This window comes from Diaphorina citri, unplaced genomic scaffold (genome assembly GCF_000475195.1).
Source record: "Diaphorina citri unplaced genomic scaffold, Diaci psyllid genome assembly version 1.1 scaffold70, whole genome shotgun sequence".
NCBI classification, from domain to species: Eukaryota; Metazoa; Arthropoda; class Insecta; order Hemiptera; family Psyllidae; genus Diaphorina; species Diaphorina citri.
In genome coordinates, this window is record NW_007377507.1 from 253,680 (window position 1) to 272,936 (window position 19,257).

At 38.0% G+C, this 19,257-nt stretch overlaps 1 protein-coding gene across 1 annotated transcript in view; it reads right to left on the reverse strand.

Moving 5' to 3' along the window:
- Positions 1–19,257, reverse strand: part of LOC103520535 (serine/threonine-protein kinase dst3) — an 82,788-nt gene that overhangs the window by 5,582 nt on the left and 57,949 nt on the right. The window contains exons 9-11 of the mRNA XM_026831627.1: positions 12,976–13,101; positions 12,088–12,219; positions 2,404–2,543 (exon numbers count right to left, since the gene is read on the reverse strand). Of these exons, the coding sequence (XP_026687428.1) occupies positions 2,404–2,543; positions 12,088–12,219; positions 12,976–13,101 (398 nt within the window). The remainder of the gene's footprint in view (positions 1–2,403; positions 2,544–12,087; positions 12,220–12,975; positions 13,102–19,257) is intronic.

Consider the following 19,257-nt stretch of genomic DNA (forward strand, 5'->3'; position numbering starts at 1 on the left):
GAAAAGAAGAAAGAGTAGTAGAAGAAGAAGAAGAAGAAGAAGAAGAAGAAGAAGAAGAAGAAGAAAACTATGTAAATAAAGTTATTCAGATAGGTAGTAAAAAGTTACCTGTGAGGGATAGAGCTAGAAAAAGGAGCTTTCTCTCTCTCTCTCCCTCTTTTGACTTTTCTCTCTCTCTCTTTTTCTACTCTGTCCTTGCCTTTTCTCTGTTACCTGTCCCAAGTGATCTATTTCTCTCTTTCTCGCATCTGTAACTATTTCATTTAGCCTCTCTCTCTCTCTCTCTCTATCCCTCTGTGGCTGTGTCTCCCCTTTCCTCTATTTTTTACATCCATCTCTCTCCATTTCTGTTTTGACACTTTTATTCCCTATTTCCCATTCTCTCTCCCTCTTTCTCTCTGTGTTTGAATCCTTCTAAAACTTTCTCTCTGTACCTATCTCTGTTTTGACACTTCTCTCTCTCTCACTACCTCTCCTTTCTCTTTCACAAGCGATTTTCATCCCTTTCCAATCTCTCCCTCTTGCATTCATTCCCACTTCTCTCTCTCTTCCTCCTTCTTTCTCTCTTTATTTGAGTCCTCTGTATCTGTGTTTTGATTCCTCTCTCTTTCTGTCTCCCTTTATTCCCTTTTCTTCCCTTTCCCTCCCATTTTTTCTCTCTTTTTCATTCCTTCTCTCTCTCCTCTCTTTCTACCAATTCCTCTCTCTCTCTTTTATTCCTTCTCTCTTTCTCGAGGATGTCATCCATCTTCCATTTTTTTTTTTCGCTTCAACTCCCCACGGAGTCAACGAAATTCCATTCTACTCTACCACGCATTTTGTACGTAGCTGCAGAGTTCTGCACGTAGAGACGGATTTGCATTCAGAGTGCAGAACTTTCGCTCAGGACCGTTTTAGAGTTTATGGGGGCCCTGAGGCTGACTCCAAAGAACAGTTTTTTTTTTTTTTTTACAAATAAGAACACTTTATTTATTTATTTTGGTTTTGATAGTTCTTTGGCAAATTATTAAGAGGTTAGATTTTTTGCTAAATTATTGCCAGAATCACTAAGTGGGTTTAATCTCCGTTTAAGTTAAATTTTTGGATTAAGCAAAGCTAAAATTTCTGAAATCAACCAATCAGATTTCTAAACCCGAGAGTTAAACTTAACCTGAGTTTTTCACTTTGTGAACCCGGCCATTGGATATTTGTATTTTATTCTTCCTCTTGTGTGTGTGGGGGGGGGGGGGGGGGGAAAGCTGATTTGTACAGAAAGAAAAGAAAGAGATATCAGAAGAAAAGAAGAAAAATTTGAAAAGAAGATAAGAAATCTCATCTTTCACATCAGCTTTCTGTGGTGGAATTTCAAAGGAAACCTCGAGTTCGATGTATACCTTGTCACCATTTGCTTTTCGTCTGATAAAATAAAGTCAAATAGACGAAAAATTCGAAAGCTAAATCTTCTCAAAGAAAAATATTTATGTGGTCTGGGGAAATCCGAAGAATTCTTCCATCTATTTATAAGAAGAGACTTAGAAGGGAACAAGCTACATATTATAAGGGAAAGAGATACACAAGAGAAAAACTACATATTAGAAGGGAAATAGATACGTCGAAGGATAAAAGATACATAGAAAAGTTTACCCATAAAAAACAGCTCGAAGGTTTTCTAAGCAATTTTTCATGTCGAAAGTTTGTGTTTGTGTTGACGAAAAAGTCATTCGTTCTTCTCCTCCTCTTTTTCATAGCTTCTTCCTTCTTCTTTTTCTACTTTTCTTTCTTCTTCTTCTCCTCTTCTTCTTCTCATTCCTCTTCCAACTCATCCTTCTTCTTTTCTTTCTCCTCTTTCTTATCTTTCTTCTTCTTTTTTTTACCACCAAAACTTTATTTATCTTCGATAGATTTTTCATCCCATCTCAATTCCCTATCAGGGGTTTTTATTTTCTTTTTACGGCCTGGATTATTTTTCTATTTGCCAGTTTGCCTCGATAATCTGTCTCAGTAGAAAATAGTCCTTAACAACAGTAACGTGGTAATGTACTCGCCTGGTAATCTGGAGCGCATGGCTTCGAATTCTAACAGAGACGTGGAATTTTATCCTCATTGGTTTCACTTCAACAAGAGCAAAAAGAGTCACAGTTCCCTTTATCAAACCTCTTAAAAATTCTTACCTTGATACAGTAGATTCATTCATAGCTTGAATAAGTTCTGCCTCCCAATCGTTCTCTTTCTTCTCCAAAGCCCGTCGTATCAACTCCCGCTCCCTGTTGTACACTTTGAACTCTGCCAGTTACTCGCCTGGTAATCTGGAGCGCATGGCTTCGAATTCTAACAGAGACGTGGAATTTTATCCTCATTGGTTTCACTTCAACAAGAGCAAAAAGAGTCACAGTTCCCTTTATCAAACCTCTTAAAAATTCTTACCTTGATACAGTAGATTCATTCATAGCTTGAATGAGTTCTGCCTCCCAATCGTTCTCTTTCTTCTCCAAAGCCCGTCGTATCAACTCCCGCTCCCTGTTGTACACTTTGAACTCTGCCAGTTGCTCCTCCAAGTCACTTTCCTGAAAAACAAGAGGAAAAATTTGGGTGTTATTGACTGAACCAGTTTTTGAGCCACCCTGTAAATGTTTTTAGTTTAGTTCATCCGTGGCTGAGGCCTTGTCGACCATATGCCTGCTCCACACTGTGGCTCCATTGCGCTCTGTCTTGAGCAAATTCCTGCCAGGATTCAGGATCTACTCCCATCTCCTGGACGTCATGTTGGATGTTGTTTCTCCATCGGAAGAGGAAAAATTTGGGTGTTATTGACTGAACCAGTTTTTGGGCCACCCTGTAAATGTTTTTAGTTTATTTCATCCGTGGCTGGGGCCTTGTCGACCATATGCCTGCTCCACACTGTGATTGCGCTCTGTCTTGAGCAAATTCCTGCCAGGATTCAGGATCTACTCCCATCTCCTGGACGTCATGTTGGATGTTGTTTCTCCATCGGGTTCTAGGTCTTCCAACCGGTCGATTCCCTATCACTCTTCACAAAGTTAACTACTATTCAATCAATAAGCAATTAGATTTGAATTCGGGACTAAATAGAGATTCCGAGTACACCCTTTATATTTTATTTGAAGAGAAAATTACCACCCTGTATACTTACAAAATATTTTATTTGCATAGAACATAATATTATTATTAAGCTCAGTATTAAACAAACTCTTGTTTGAACACATTCTCTCTCTTGTTATCCCAAACCCACTGTAATTGTCTTGTTTTGTTGAAAAGGGTTTTCTGGAATTATAACATTTACAACTGTCTATTTGTTTGGCATCCTACAGTTATCCTTAATATCAGGAAGATTTAGGAAAAGAAGGAGAACAGAGAAGACGAAGAAGAAAGAGAAAAAGAAGAAGTAGATAAGATAAAAGGATAAGGGAAAGGAGGAGAAGAAGAAAGAGAACGAGAAGAAGAAGAAAATAAAGGGGGAGAAAAAGGAGGAGAAGACAATGAAGAAGGTTAAAAAGAAGGAAAAGAAGGAGTAGGTAGGACGAGATGAAGTAGGAGAAAAAGAAGAAGAAGAAGAAGAAGAAGAAGAAGAAGAGGAGGAGGAGGAGGAGGAGGAGAGAGGTATAACGAGAATTTAGATTAAAGATGATGGAAGCGACCTTTGACCTTTGAATGATCCTTTTTTAAAAGGGTTTAACTTCATCACTGTATAAACTGCTAAGGTCTTGAGTAACAGGGGTTTTTACCGACAAGCTACTCACACAAAACGCCTACTCACATTAACCTCACCAAGCCTGAGTGTGAGGTCTAGATTTTTTTTTAAGAGATTTGACAGAGAAATCGAAGAGAGAAGAAAGACAGTATAGGAGAAAGCCAGCAGTTCCGAGCACGAACATTATCCCATCAGGATAAAATCCGCCCCGGGCGGGGAATCATGGCAGATAAACAAATGCTTAAATATATAGAAAAATGGTAATCTTCCCAATGGTTCCCCTTTTATCATCTTCCCAATGGTAGTATCTTCTATTCTCCCGATAGTATGTTCTCTTATAATCTTCTCCGTTCTCCTTTTGATTTGTTTTGTTAGTTTTTTTTATCTTTCCCTGTTCCCCCTCCCATATATTTATCAAATTTCCACCCCACTATAGCATTATTATTTTTTGCATAATAATGCAGCTAAAAGAATATTATTGGGTGGAGAAAAATGTAATAAAGAATATCAAAGCCCTGAAACTACTCTACGATTAGACCAAGCGATTGTTTTTTTTTTACCTCGGTACCGCTTTCGCATTACTTCAAGATTGTTTAGTTCCTTACCATTTTTCTATATATTTAAGCATTTGTTTATCTGCCATAACCATCTTTAATTTTTCTGTTGTTTGACAACCCTATCCCAGTTCTTTAGTGTCTTTCTATGCTTTTTAACCAACTTCTGCAAGTTTCTACTGTTCATTCTCTTATCTTTTCTTCGTCTACTTTCACTTTGTCAATTTTCTCTCTATTATTTATTCTATCTCTTCCTCTTCTTCTTTCTCTCTCTCTTTCTCTTAATTTCTCTCTCTTCCTGTCTCTTTGTCTCTTTTTTCTCTTTAGAAGATGAATTTTTAAACTTTTTCACAAAGTGTCCCAAGTTTTTTTTTTTCTCTTTTCCTTTGTGTTTAGTTTGTTCTCTTCCAGCTATCCCACTATTTGCTTTTCCAGTCTCTTTTCATTAATCTTAACATCATTATCATCATGGCGTATTTCCTATTATTCTTCTTCTTCTTCTCCTCCTCCTTCTTTTTCCTCCTCTCCTTCTTCGTACCATCAACATTCAACGTCATTTTTCCACAAACTCATGGCGGGTTTCACCGCAATGATTGAATTCAAAGTTCTGATGTTTAGGAGAGTGAGTTACCTACAGGAGAGTGAGTTGAGTTACTTATGTTTTAGATTGTAACTCGTTTCAAACAGCGAGTTGGGGTCTGACTCATTGACTGAATATCCCACTGAAAAGAGGAGTTCTATGACTCACTCACTCACTCTCATTATGACTCACTCTTATTATGACTCACTCACTCTTGATCTTTACACATCGCCAATCCAAAGTTTTTAATAATGAGAGGCTTCAACCGAGTTTAAACCCATTTTGTTTCCTCGGCCCAAATGTCATTTGTAAAACCCGCCATCAGTTTTACCTACTTTTTTACTCTTCAGTTTTTTTTTGCCAGTTCATTTATTGTTTTATCATTCTTATTATTATTACTATTATTTTACATCTTTCTTTTAGTTTTTATTCTTTTTTCTCTATCTCTCGTACAACGTAAAACACTTGAGCACCTATCCCTCGCGTTTTTTTTTTTTTTTTTTTTTTTTTTTTTTAATGATGAAAATAAAGGAATTTTAATTTTGCTAAGCATGATTTTATTTTATTTTTTTGAGATGTTTTATTTATTTATTATTATTATTTGAGAAAGCCAGCTCTTTCTCTTTCCCGCTAATGTTCGAGGAAAAACTCTGAAGCTATCTTTCAAATTAAAAGTAAACAAGTTACGCCTTAAGGATAAAGAGACGATGGAGGAGGAGGAGGAGGAGGAGGAGAAGAAGATGAAAAAGGAGAAGGGAGAGTCTATTTGGCTTTATGGTTCTCTGGACAAAATTTGCACCACCGTTTTCGTGATCCTGGTAAAAAGACCTTTAATTTGATGTATAAGTCGACCAGGTTTGGATAAGTCCTTCTATGGGGACAGACAGACCGACCGACAGATCGACCGACTGACAGACACCGAAGCGAATACAATAGCCCGTCCACTATACCTTTTTTTATTACTATCCTAATAATAAAGGAAGGACGGGCGGGAGAAAAATGGAAAATAGTGGACTGCTCTCTAAGATAATGGCTGGTGATATAAAAGAGTCAGACGTGCTTGAAAATAGGAGTCAAAAAAGGCACCTAAAGAGCGATCTTTTCAATTACTAAACTCATATCAGGCGTAACCTCGGAGAAGAAAATCTGGGAGCGCGCAGCGCGACAGTATACGCAACCTCCGGAGCACGCAGTGCGAGTGATAATAATAAATTGAATATTAAACAAAATAGGTAGGTACATAGGTACTAATTTTCTTTAACCACGATCGAGTAAACTACGGGCTAAAAAATTCCCTGAGGCGAGCACGCAGTGCGAGACTAAAAAATTCCCTGAGGGATTATTTTTCTATTTACCAGTTTGCCTCGATAATCTGACTCAGTAGAAAAAAATAGTCCTTAAGAACAGTAACGTGGTAATGTGCTCGCCTGGTAATCTGGAGCGCATGGGTTCGAATGATCAGAGTGTCAACCATCCGGATAACAATCCCGCGCAATGTTGTTTAAAGTTTCCAAGTCAAAGTTTAAACTTAAACGATCCCAACAGACTGAGCACTACTCAGCAGACTCATTCTTCAAATAAACATATTTTAGGTACATAGGCTAAATATGTAGTTATTTTACCTAAGATAGGTACCTTACTAGCTCAATTTCTTTCTTACTTTTTCTTGATGGTTGTTATCGAGAAACTTGTTTCTTTTTAGATAGCTAGCGCCAGCGAGTGCAAAAAAGAAGATAAAACTGTGTAAAAGTAATATTTCCACCCTGATTTTGAACGAAGAAAGTAGAGGTTTTCAAATTTCAAACATGAGCGAGACTCTTTTATCATCTTCCCAATGGTTCCTCTTTTATCATCTTCCCAATGGTAGTATCTTCTATTCTCCCGATAGTATCTTCTCTTATAATCTTCTCCGTTCTCCTATTGATTTGTTTTGTTAGTTTTTTTTTTATCCTTCCATGTTCCCCCTCCCATATATTTATCAAATGAGGGATTATTTTTCTATTTACCAGTTTACCTCGATAATCTGTCTCAGTAGAAAATAGTCCTTAACAACAGTAACGTGGTAATGTGCTCGCCTGGTAATCCGGAGCGCATGGGTTCGAATGATCAGAGTGTCAACCATCCGGATAACAATCCCGCGCAATGTTGTTTAAAGTTTCCAAGTCAAAGTTTAAACTTAAACAATCCCAACAGACTGAGCACTACTCAGCAGACTCATTCTTCAAATAAACATATTTTAGATAGGCTAAATATTATGTAGTTATTTTACCTATCTATGTATCTAACTTACTAGCTCAATTTCTTTCTTACTTTTTCTTGATGGTTGTTATCGAAAAACTAGTTTCTTTTTAGACAGCTAGCGCCAGCGAGTGCAAAAAAAGAAGATAAAACTGTGTAAAAGTAATATTTCCACCCTGATTTTGAACGAAGAAAGTAGGGGTTTTCAAATTTCAAACATGAGCGAGACTCTTTTATCATCTTTTTTTTTTTTTTTTTTTTTAAATAAGTTTTAGGGGGAGTAGGCAGGTAAACCTGTACAGAAACATTTAAATTACCAAGTTTTTCCCAGGACTCAAAGAATTATACCTGGAATTCTGGATTTTATATTTTATTTTTAAAAAGCTTTCTCTTGTTTTCACAAAACCACCAGCCTCTTTTTCTCTCTACTGGTTGTTCCGTCTTCCTTTCCTTTTCTCTATCTCTCTCTCCTGATTCTTCCTTCTTCCTCCCTCTTTCTCGCTCTCCCACAATTCCATCACGCGTTATTAAATTATGAATAATTGGAAAATTTAATTATCCTTTATTTCCTCTCTCTCTTCCTCCCTCTCTCTCTCTCTCTCTCTCTCTCTTTATCCATCTCTCGCTCTCTCTCTCTCTCTCTCTCTTTATCCATCTCTCGCTTTCTCCCTCTTCCTCTCTCTAGCTTTCTCTGTGTATCTCTCCCTAACTCTCTCTCTTTTCTCTTATTTTATTTGTCCCAAACTACCTATTTTTCCACTACTTCTTTTTATCCTTTTTCCTCTCTCTCTTTATCCATCTCTCGCTCTCTCTCTCTACCTCTCCCTCTCTTTATTGATCTCATTTTCTTCATTCTGAACTATTTTTCTTTAACCTCTTTTTATCCCTTTCTCTCTCTCTCTCTTTCTCTCTATCTTTCCTCTCTCTCTAGCTCTCTGTGTATCTTTCCTCATCTCAACTCTCTCTCTCCAAACTATTTTTCTTCTACTTCCTTTTATCCCTTTTCCTTTCTCTCTCTCTCCCTCTTTCTTTCTTAATCTCATTTTCTTATTTCCACTGTTTATTTTCCTCTCATCTGAAACAAAATTGTACACAGGAAAATGATGCATCTATGTAGTACCTACATAGTATGTAAATATACGTATAATAATCTAATAAAATAAAAATAAAATAATAAGATGAAATTTAATTTAAAATAATGTTATGCAAATAACTTATGGAGTTTTGTTTATCCACCTCTATTCTTAATAAACTTGCAGAAGAACTCTACCCTGAAATTTTGCATATTAGTTTTTTCATATCATTATTTTTACGAAAAAGAGGGTTTTTGCATTATTTTAACTCAAAATCTTTTGTTTATTCAGGAAGAGAAACCTCCGATCAGAGCCAGAATATGTCTAATACAGGACTCGAACCCGGTACCTCTGAGTTGAGAACTTTATGGACCAAAGAAGGTAAGCGGTAGAAAAGGACAAAAAGCGGAGTTAATTTATTTCAAATCTTACAAATGACCTTCCTTTGGCTCCATTTTCTTATTATTCCATTGTTTTGATTCGAACCCCAGATCCTCTCGATTAGAAATCGAATACCTCAGCAACTGTACAGGGACAGGTTGGGGACTTTGAGAGAAACAAATTTCCTTGGAAAAAGGCAACAGCAAGAACTGTTCGCAACAGGGGAAAGTCGTACGTAATTTGTATTACGTTAGGGTATTATAACAGGGCCATCTACAAGGGGGTGGGATTGGTACCATTCGTCCCGGGCCGGACTCTCCAAAGGCGCCCGGAACGAGCATTTTTTTAAAGGATGAGTGTTCAACCGCCGTCTTTATTTCGTGTGGTCTGTGTCGTAGCATGCCCATCCCGTAGTATATATGCCTCTCGTCGGATTAGTATTTTCTAAGAAGTTTGAGAGAGGGAACTGTAACTGCTAAGGTCTTATCGTCCCTAAATCGAAGAAAAAAGACAGGATAGGAGAAAGCCAGCCGTTCCGAGAACGAACATTATCCCATCAGGGTAAAATCCACCCCGGGCGGGAATCGAACCCGCGTCCTAGCGCTTACAAGGCAGGCGCGCTACCCTCCAAGCTAACTAGGCTGGCATGACTTAGGAGTATTTAGATTGAACTGGGTGATACGTATTATTGTTTGAAGCATTGTTGCTAGAAGGGGGCCAGTCAAGCTGTGAAAGGCCCTGGGTATTATTAGGAGGGAGGAGGGAGGGAAGGGGGAATGAGGAAGGACATTAGAGAGGGATAAAGGACAAAGTTTTCCATTACGTCATTAGGTAGCAAGGACATTGGAAGACAAAGAAGAGGAAGAAGAAGAATGAGCGGAGAAACGAAGAAGAAGAAGAAGAAGAAGGAGGGGTGATATTATCTTCAAAGTTGTTGAGTAGCTTCTGTACCTACCTATACTTATACTTTGTAGGTACGAATTAGAGAGTAGCTATTCAGCCCTTCAACAATAGAGTCTTAGGCTAAAAACAGAGTGTAGGCCAAAAACAGTTCCCAGCGGATCACTGATAAATTGATATGTAAATCTGTTGCTTACATTTATGAAGACTTTTAGATGATTTTCACAGTAGGGGATGGATCTACAATTTTGCAGAATATACATAGGTATACCTTATAATCTATATCCTCCATAGTTTTTTTTTTTTTACTACGTTAAAATTGTAAACCTATTACATTTACGAAGACTTTTAGATGAGATTCCCAGCAGGGGGTACGTAGATTTACAATTTCTCAGAATATTGTGAAGCTGCAGTGCATAAAACCTTGCATAAACCGTCTATCATTGTGTCATGGTGGGTTTAAATTGTTTTCAACATCCACCTACATAGATACAGGCCCGTTTACCGGGGGTTTGTATGCGGTCCTAATTGTCCCAGTCAAGGGCTCCTCAAGGGAGCCCAGGACCTCGTATTTTTCCCCCGAAAAGGGGGAAAAATACGAGGACATAATTTAGCGAAAACTTACCTGGTATTTTTATTTGTAAAAAAAGCCTAGCTTGGAGAAGAGCGCGTCTACCTAGTAAGCCCAAGGTCTCGTGTTCGATTCCCGCCAGAGGCAGATTTTATCCTAAACAGATAATGTTTGTTCTCAGAACGGCTGGCTTTCACCTATCCTGTTTTTCTTCTCTCTTCGCTTTACGTACGATAAGACCTTAGCAGTTACAGCCCCCTCTATCAAACCTCTTAAAAAAAAAGTGTTGCGAGGATAGGGCCCATTTTGGGGTTAGCCCCGGGGCCCTCATAGCCTGTGGCCGGCCCTGGAATAAACCCAACTTATGAGAACAATATTTTGAATGGAACTCAAAAACAGCAGGGGTCATTTTGCGTGAGGGATTTGGAAACATAGCATTAGACGAAAGGGCATTTATGATTACAATGGTTTTAGAACAAAGGCTCTTCATGTGACAAGAGAATTACTGTAAGCGTTGTTGTAAATTTATCTTTGTTATTATATGTATTTAGAAATATAAATATATCTATATTTCTATAACCTAAAATTAAACAAGGTCTTTTGTGTGTATTGTAATTTTAATCAACCTATGTGTCATTTTCCAATAAAATATACTATACCTACATTTTTAGGCTGTTGGGGTATGGGGACTTTTCAGTCCTAACAGTCTTAAATTTAAAGAAATTTCCCATGTTAGTGAAGGTCTAGAGACCTTGTGTAATTTTATCGGATTAAAAGGAAAGGTATTTGAAAGTTATTGTAAAATTATTCCCCTTACATTACTAGGCAATCTAGAAGAAAGAAGAAGAAGGAGGAGGAGGAGGAGGAGGAGGAGGAGAAGAAGAAGAAGAAGAAGAAGAAGAAGAAGAAGAAGGAGGAAGAAGAAGAAGAAGAAGGAAAGGAATAAGAGTGGGAGAGAGAAAAAGGAGAAGGAGAAAAAGGAACTTGAAAAAAGAAAAGAAGAAGAGTGGGAGGAGGAGGAAGGAGGGGGTGGACTGGAAGAAGTAGGGAAGAATGATTGAAAGAAAAGGGAAAACTAAGAAGAGAGGAAAAGAAAGAGAGAGACAGAGAGAGAGAGAGAGAGAGAGAGAGAGAGAGCGGGAGAAAACATCAGGTGGACGTAAAAGGAAAACTCAAAAAAAAAAAAGGAAACAGAAAGGGTATTAGAGGAAAGAAGAAAGGAGGCTAATAACAAATGTACACAAAGACTAGAAAAGAAGAGGGAGAGAGAAAAAGGGGAAGAGGAAGAAAATTAATAAAATAGGGAGAAGAGAGAGAAGGAGAGAGAGAGGGACGGATCAGGGTAAAAGGGACTGAATGAAAATGGGAACAGGGGCGGGGAAAAAGGAAAAAAAGGTAAAGTAAAAGCAAGGTCATAGAAAACCTGTGAAAAATACGGGTACTTATAGGTACAGGAGAGACGAAATATGACAAAGGAAAGAACGACAAAAGAGAAAAAATTAGAATGAGGAAAGAGGAGAGGGAGAAGAGCCTGAGTGTAAGTAGGACAAAGAGAACACGAGAAAAGCCCAAAATTAATCTTCGTACATTGCTAGGAAACCCAGGCCATGAGGCCTTTAATAATTACAATGGTTTGAGAACAAAGACATTTCATTAGTACGGCACAAATGACAACGTATGGTGTCTCTGATAGCAGGCCAAAAGCCTGCAGGATTTGGGCAGGATTTCAAGTTAATGCAACAGGCACCAGGATTTAAACTTTTGGTTAATTGCCTTTGGGGCAGTTTATTGTTTGTGGTCAAAATTGTCTTCAAAACTTGTCTTTTTGAAGTTTTTTTTTTTTACGTCTTGTGTGCATAAGAAATTGGTTAACAATAGGTATTTATTTCAGTTATGCCCTTGATTTAAACCTTTTTTTTTCTTTCTTTTATTGTTTAATCCCAGGTAGGTTTTTTTCAAGTATAAAGGATTTTTCACCTCTTAGCACCTAAAAATAATAAGAAGCCTAGAACTGTGGTTGTATGCGCTTGTTTTAAAGCCTTTACCATCAACTTTTTCAAAAATCAGGCTTTAAGTTTCTTTGGTAAGAAAAACCGGATTACCTGTATGTCAAACGATGAGCTCTGTTTGAGTGACCGCTGTTTGGCGAGCCGTTTCTTTTTCTTGTGCAAAGGCCGCGCTTCCACTATCATCTCTTCCAGTTCGAACGTCGGATCACAGTTTAAATGGTCCCTCTGAAAATAAATAAATCAAATCAAATCATGAGTTCTTTGTGCTAAAGCAGAGAGCTTCTTCACAACTTTAGTATGGGTATCACAGCATTACCAAGTGCCTCCTTTACTAGGGTAAGTGCAACATTTATTGGCCCACCTAAAGGGGTTTCCAGACAAAAACGGTTATATCTCTGGTCCTAATTATTTTGGAATAGTTTTTCATTAATTTTCACTTATCATTTATCAACATTTTTTTTTTTTCACTGGCAATGCCACCACTGGTCGCTACTCGACACTCGAAATTGTCCTCACGAGGCTGCGTGCATCTCGAAATTCAAGCACAGAATAGAAAAAACTTCGACCCCGCCGGAATCGAACCCAAGACCTTCGTCAAGCCTAGTGTGATACCCACTCAGCCACAGAGGTTGCTGAAGTAAATAGTGCTTAGAGCTTATTTATACTGCTCGCATAGGACTGAAAAGTCCCTTTACTCCAGCAGTAGGCTACTACTATTATTGTGGTCAAATTCTCAAATTATATTGAGGATAAAATTCCATACCTCGGCTGGGATTGAACCCACGCCCTCCTGTTTAGCAGGCGAGCGCCTTGACCACTACACCACCGAGGCAGGTGGTAGGTAAATAGATGGTAGGTAAAAAAGTTACTACTTGTTTAAATTTCTCTTTTCAGCAGTTCCGAGAGCGAACATTATACGTTCAGGATAAAATCCGCCCCGGGTGGGAATCGAACCTACTATTTTACTACTACCCTTCTTACCGGAGGTGTAAACCCGGGCTTGATTTGTTTCTCCAGGACAGTGTCCATGTTGAACTTCTGCAGACATGGATGTTTGGTCAGGTCGACAGCATTCGATAGCCGCTGGGCAGGGTCTGTGCAGAGGAGCTAAACAGAAAGGTCGAATTTGAACATTAGGTTCAGAATAAAATTAACAACAGCAATCATTTATTAATTTTCTATTAAAGTATAAAATAGGTACAGTAAACAAGGCAACTACCTCTTTAAAATATTGCACCAAGAAGAAAGAAGGAATGAATAATGTTTTTATTTAAATGTACTTATTTATTTTAAATTCATTAACAGTTATTCTGCTTGGCATTTGTTCAGCAAATCCCTCCTAATTGAGTTTCATTCGTTTGGCATTTAATGACCTTTGTACTTTACAATTTTAATGAAGAGTTTAATGAACCTAGGATTAGGGAGTATCATCAAGGATTTGTGTCGTTAGAGATAATGATAATTTCATTACGGATGTAATGATTGAAATTAATTACGGAGAAGGGGATTAGGAAAAGTGGACGTTTTAAAATACAGGGTGTTTTAACGATTTGACCGTAATTCATTAGGTAGAAGAGCCTGAGTGAAGGGAGAGTAGGGGAAAGGTATATTGGAGAAGAAAAAGAGAAAGGACGGTAGAAAAGAGGGGGAGAAGATAGAGAAAGTGAAAAGAGAAAAAGAAGAAGAGGAGGAGAAGGGAAGAAACAGGAGAGGAAAAATATTGAAAAGAGAAGAGAGGATATTATGCGAAAGAGGAGGACAAAGAGGAAGTAGGAGGGATTGGATTATTCGACTCCGGGAGAGGAAGAAAAGATACGAGAGAGGAGAAAGACAAAGAAGGAGGGGACATTATGGTTTCTGGAGAGATACCTATATAACTAAAAGACAGGGAGGAATACAAAAGGGAGGTAAAAAGGAAAAAGAAGAAGAAGAGGATGAAGAAGAAGAAGAAGATGAAGAGGAAGAAGAACATTTTCAATGCAAAAATACGGCAAGAAAGATTGATTTAGGATGGGTGGGAGAGGAGAGAAAACACAAAAGAGGGAACAAGTGCGAAGAAAGGAGAAAGGAGAAAAGGGAAAAATATGTCAGTGGGAAAATTGGGAAAGAGAGGTGGCACATGGCTTAGGGAAGAAATTTAATGTAAGGGAGGTGAACAAAAGATATGATGACGATGAGGTACGGAAAGGGAGAAGGGAAATTATGGAAGTTATAAGGGGAAAAGAGTTAAAGGGAAGAGTGAGAGAGAGAGAGAGAGAGAGAGAGAGAGAGAGAGAGAGATGGAAATAAGGAATGATAAGAATAGAGAGAAAGAAAGGAAAGTAGAAAGGGGTGAGGGAGGGGGCGAGGAAGGAAGGTATAAAGGGGGCAAGAGAGGGGAAAAGAGAGTCAAAGGAATTACGAAAGGGGAGAGAAGAGGAAGAAAAAGGTATTGAGGCAGGAGGAGAGGGAGAAAGGGAAAAATGGGATAATGAAAAGGGATGAAAAAAGGATGAGGAGAGGGCAAAAAGGTTTGAGGGGGAGGAATATAGAGAGGAAGGAAGAAAAGGGTTGAGAGGATAGAAGGGATAATTCAAAGGGAGGGAGAAAGGAATAAGGGGAAGGAAGATTGAAAAGAACGGAAAAGGAAGAGAGAGAGGGAGAGGGAGAGGGAGAAATTATAAGGGGGGAAAAGGGATAGAATGGAAAGGGATTGAGGTATGAAGAGATGGGAGAAAGGAAGAAAAGGGATAATGTAAAGGAAGGGATGGGAAAAGGGAGGAGAGAAGGGTAGAATGTAAACAATGGGATGTATATTAAGGTACTGTATACTTATGGACCGTACATTATTAAGGTGATTAACTACTGCCAAGCTTTATAGGGTGTCCAAAAAAGAAATTGCATGCAAAAAAGGCCCTTTTTGTGGGTAAAACGGACTTTTCTTTTGAAACTCAGTCCCAAGAAAATACACAAGATCTTGATGCCTGAGGACTCAGTAACTTTGTGAAGTTCCATATGAATTGAGATGAAATAATGAAGAGTATTAACTCGTTATTTCATCTCAAAGATACAAGAGTTTTTGAAAACTTTTCAATGCGAATCATAGATTTTAAAGGTGTTCGAAAATTTTAATGCCTTTTACTTTCCAGGTAAGTTTCACAATTTTTCAACTCACTCTGTACAGATATTCTGCACTAAATTTTGGTACACCCCGTATAGATAACTGTACATTGTACAGGATAAGATATGTACCTATACAGTGAACATTTCGCTGTACATTTATACCCAACGGGTATTATGAGGAACCCAACAGAATATACATAGAACAAGACGCTCGCCTGGTAATCAGGAGGGCGTGGGTTCGATCTCAGCCGAGGTATGGAATTTTATCCTCATTTATTTGAGAATTTGACCTAGAATATACCTTGTTTATCCTGCTCGAATGAGACTAAAAAATCCCTTTACCCTAGTAGTCTAAACAAGGTCTCGTTTATTATATGCGTTTAATAACATAGTATAATTTAATAACATAGTATAAAGGTAGGAGTGGGTACTGGCAGTGTCTTTGCTTCGCCAGAGAAAATTAATCATAACAGCTAGAGACCTGTTTGGATTTTGGAAAAATCCTTTCTTGTTGTGAGACTTTTACTACCTATACACCTGTTCACATTGACTTCGCCCAGCCTGAGGGGGACTGAGAAAAGCCAGTAGCATATGCGTTTACCCAAATGGTCACCCATCCTGATATGGACCACGGGTCACGTTGATTAACCGCAGTGTAATCCATTGTCCATTGGGAACTTGGGAAGTGGTGCATTCAACGTGCTAAGGTTACTAATTTGTATGAATGCCGTGTATTTATTTTGAGTATGCAATGTGCAACAAATAAAATATTAGTGGAGATGCTCTGTTTACTAAGCAAAGTTATTTCGACTTTAACTTTATTTAATCCCAAACAAAGTGAAACAAAAACTCCAGTCCTGCATTTTCTTCTATCTATTTTTCAAGAAAACCATTTTCCTCCTCCTCTCCTTCTTCCTCTTCTTCTTCGTCGTCTTCCTCTTCTTTTTTCTAATCAATTTCTTTCTATTTTTTGCTGCAATCAATTTTTATTTCTTTCTTTTTAAAAACACTCTCTACTTTCTGATCTGCTTTATCCATGTGTCTTAAAACACCTTCTTCATTATTGCATTGTGTACCTTCTAGCTTTCTACTGTCTATTTTTCCTCACTGTCCAATTCTATATGGTCAGAGAGTGAGGGAGAGAGAGAGATAGGGAGAGAGAGAGAGAGAGAGAGAGGGAGAGCTAAAGCAAGATAAATACAGATTCTAATGGTGCATGTAATGGCAACTTTACTCAGCTAATTGGATTAGTCAGGGACGAATAGGAGGGAGTTTCGGGACGGCGAAAATCCCAGTCAGGAATGATTCCCTTCCTGGGGAAGGAGAATAATAGTGCTTATTTAATAGTAGTAGTACCTATTTATAATGCTGGAACAGGACTGCTCTAACTATGTTGAGGATACAATACCGATACAATTATTACTAATTACCAGGCAAGCGTCTTGATCATTACACCACCAAGGCTCACAATAATTTCAATAGGATCCTGTACACCCTAATTTCGTTTCCTTAATTTAATCCCTTATTTCCCGAATAGAAGAATATTGCGACCACAAACACTCTATCCGAAGTCCCTTAATCCCTCCGTCCCTGATTTCGTCCCTGACTTTTCCTAATGGAAAAATATCTTCTTCAAATCCTTATCCGTCCCATTTATCTGTATGTTTTTCTTATCGCTTCCCTTTAGGGTCCTTCTGTTTTTCCACTTCATCTTATTCTCTCTCTCTATTTTCCTTCTATTTTATCATTTCCTTCAAGGATGTGTTGTCCTTTTGTGGATTATATCCTTTTCAACCTTTTTCTATGGTGTGTGACATTGTTGACACTGTTGTGGGGACTTTTGTGTTCTTATTCACCACAGTTTGAGTTGAACAATTCAGTTGAACAATTTTTTTTTCACTTAATCCTAGCATTCGTTTATTTTTATTGCTGTACGAGTATGCATAGGTTTAGAACTTTAGACTTTTGTGTGCAAATAAACTTCAATCTACTATTTTAAATTTTATTTTTAATCCCTCTCAATTATTACGTGTATGAGTACTCTACAATACTCATCATATCTACCTACATAATAAGTTACAAGTACCTACCTACTTCATTTTAGCTCTCTCTTACAATACCTATTTATAGGAAACCTACACAGTGTAATGAGAACGTACCTACTACCCACTTACCTAGATATTGTAATTTCTCTTTATGTATAGATACCTAGATATTGTAATTTCTCTATCTCCTTCTATGTATATCCTCAGCAACAGGATCATTCTCTCTCTCTCTCTCTCTCTCTCTCCGGATCTCTCTCGTTTACTGCCTCTTGTTATTTCTCCTTTATTCTTCTCCTTTTCTCTCTCTTCTCCCTCTTTCTCTCCACAGGCCTCCATTTTTATATTCCCTTCTTTTGTTTTTCGTATTTCAGTTTCACTTTCTATTGTTTTGTTATTTTTTCTCTTTCTACCTCTCCTTAAAGAGAGAGGGAGGGAGAACGAGAGGAAGCGAAAGAGAGGGAGCGAGGGAGAACGAGAGAGAGCGAATTCGCTCTCTCTCTCTCTTATTCCTTGTCTTTTTCTGTTCAAATCAACTACTCTTCCCTCTCTCCTTTTACACGTTCTCTCCATTTCCGTACTCCTCTCTCTCCCTCTCCCCCTCTATACAGTCCTCAATATTTTTCTCCCTTATCTCCCTCTCGTTCTCTCTCTTTCTCTCTATTATTTTTCAAGAGTACAATCATTAAAATCTCGACGGGGTTTCCAGTTTTATTATTATTATTTTGTCTCCTCATTCTTCCTGCCCGCATGTGCATAAAACCTTGCATAAACCGTCTATCATTGTGTCATGGTGGGTTTAAATTGTTTTCAACATCCACCTACATAGATACAGGCCCGTTTACCGGGGGTTTGTATGCGGTCCTAATTGTCCCAGTCAAGGTTCATTTTAGCTTTCTCTTACAATAACTATTTATAGGAAACCTACACAGTGTAATGAGAACGTACCTACTACCTACTTACCTATAGATATTATAATTTCTCTTTCTATCCATTGCATTTCAATCCAACACTCTATCTCCTTCTATGTACCTATATCCTCAGCAACAGGATCATTCTCTCTCTCTCTCTCTCTCTCCGGATCTCTCTCGTTTACTCCCTCTTGTTATTTCTCCTTTATCCTTCTCCCTTTCTCTTTTCTCTCTCTTCTCCCTCTTTCTCTCCACAGGCCTCCATTTTTATATTTCCCTCTTTTGTTTTTCGTATTTCAGTTTCACTTTCTATTGTTTTGATATTTTTTCTCTTTCTACCTCTCCTTAAGGAGAGAGGGAGGGAGGGAGAACGAGAGGGAGCGAATTCACTCTCTCTCTTATTCCTTGTCTTTTTCTGTTCAAATCAACTACTCTTCCCTCTCTCCTTTTACACTTTCTCTCCATTTTTGTACTCCTCTCTCTCCCCCTCCCCCTCTATACAGTCCTCAATATTTTTCTCCCTCTCTCTCTCTATTATTTTTCAAGAGTACAATCATTAAAATCTCGACGGGGTTTCCAGTTTTATTATTATTATTATTATTATTATTTTGTCTCCTCATTCTTCCTGCCCGCATGATGACTTCGGCCTATATTTCTGTAGGAACTACACTATTATTATTATTATTATTATTATTATTATTATTAAATCTTATGTTGGAGGGAGCACCACCGACAACATTTCGGTAAAAGTATTACAAGTAGGTACGTAATGCTTTCTGCGGATTTTATACGTTTTGCGAGTATAATGGAGTGGGAATGCATAATTTATCCGTTTGAGAGGTTGAGAATTTTTCCCCTAAAGCTTCTGACGGAGGAGAGAAGATGTAGTTAGAAGAGAAGGCTAAGAAAGAAGAAGAAGAAGAAGGAGGATAAGGATGAAAAAAGGAAGGAAAGAAGATGATAAAAAGAATGCAAGGAGATGGGAGTGGAAAAATATGGATAAATATAGGTACATATCTCAGAAGAAAGGAGAGGAGGAGGAGAAGAAGAAGAAGAAGAAGAAGAAGAAGAAGAAGAAGAAGAAGAGGAGAGAGAGTGGAAAAATTGATAAAAATGTATTAGTTGAAAAAAAAAAAAAACAACAACAACAAGAAGCAGCAGCAAAGAAATTTTCTTGAGTTTCCCAGAGCTTTTTTTGGACGTCACAT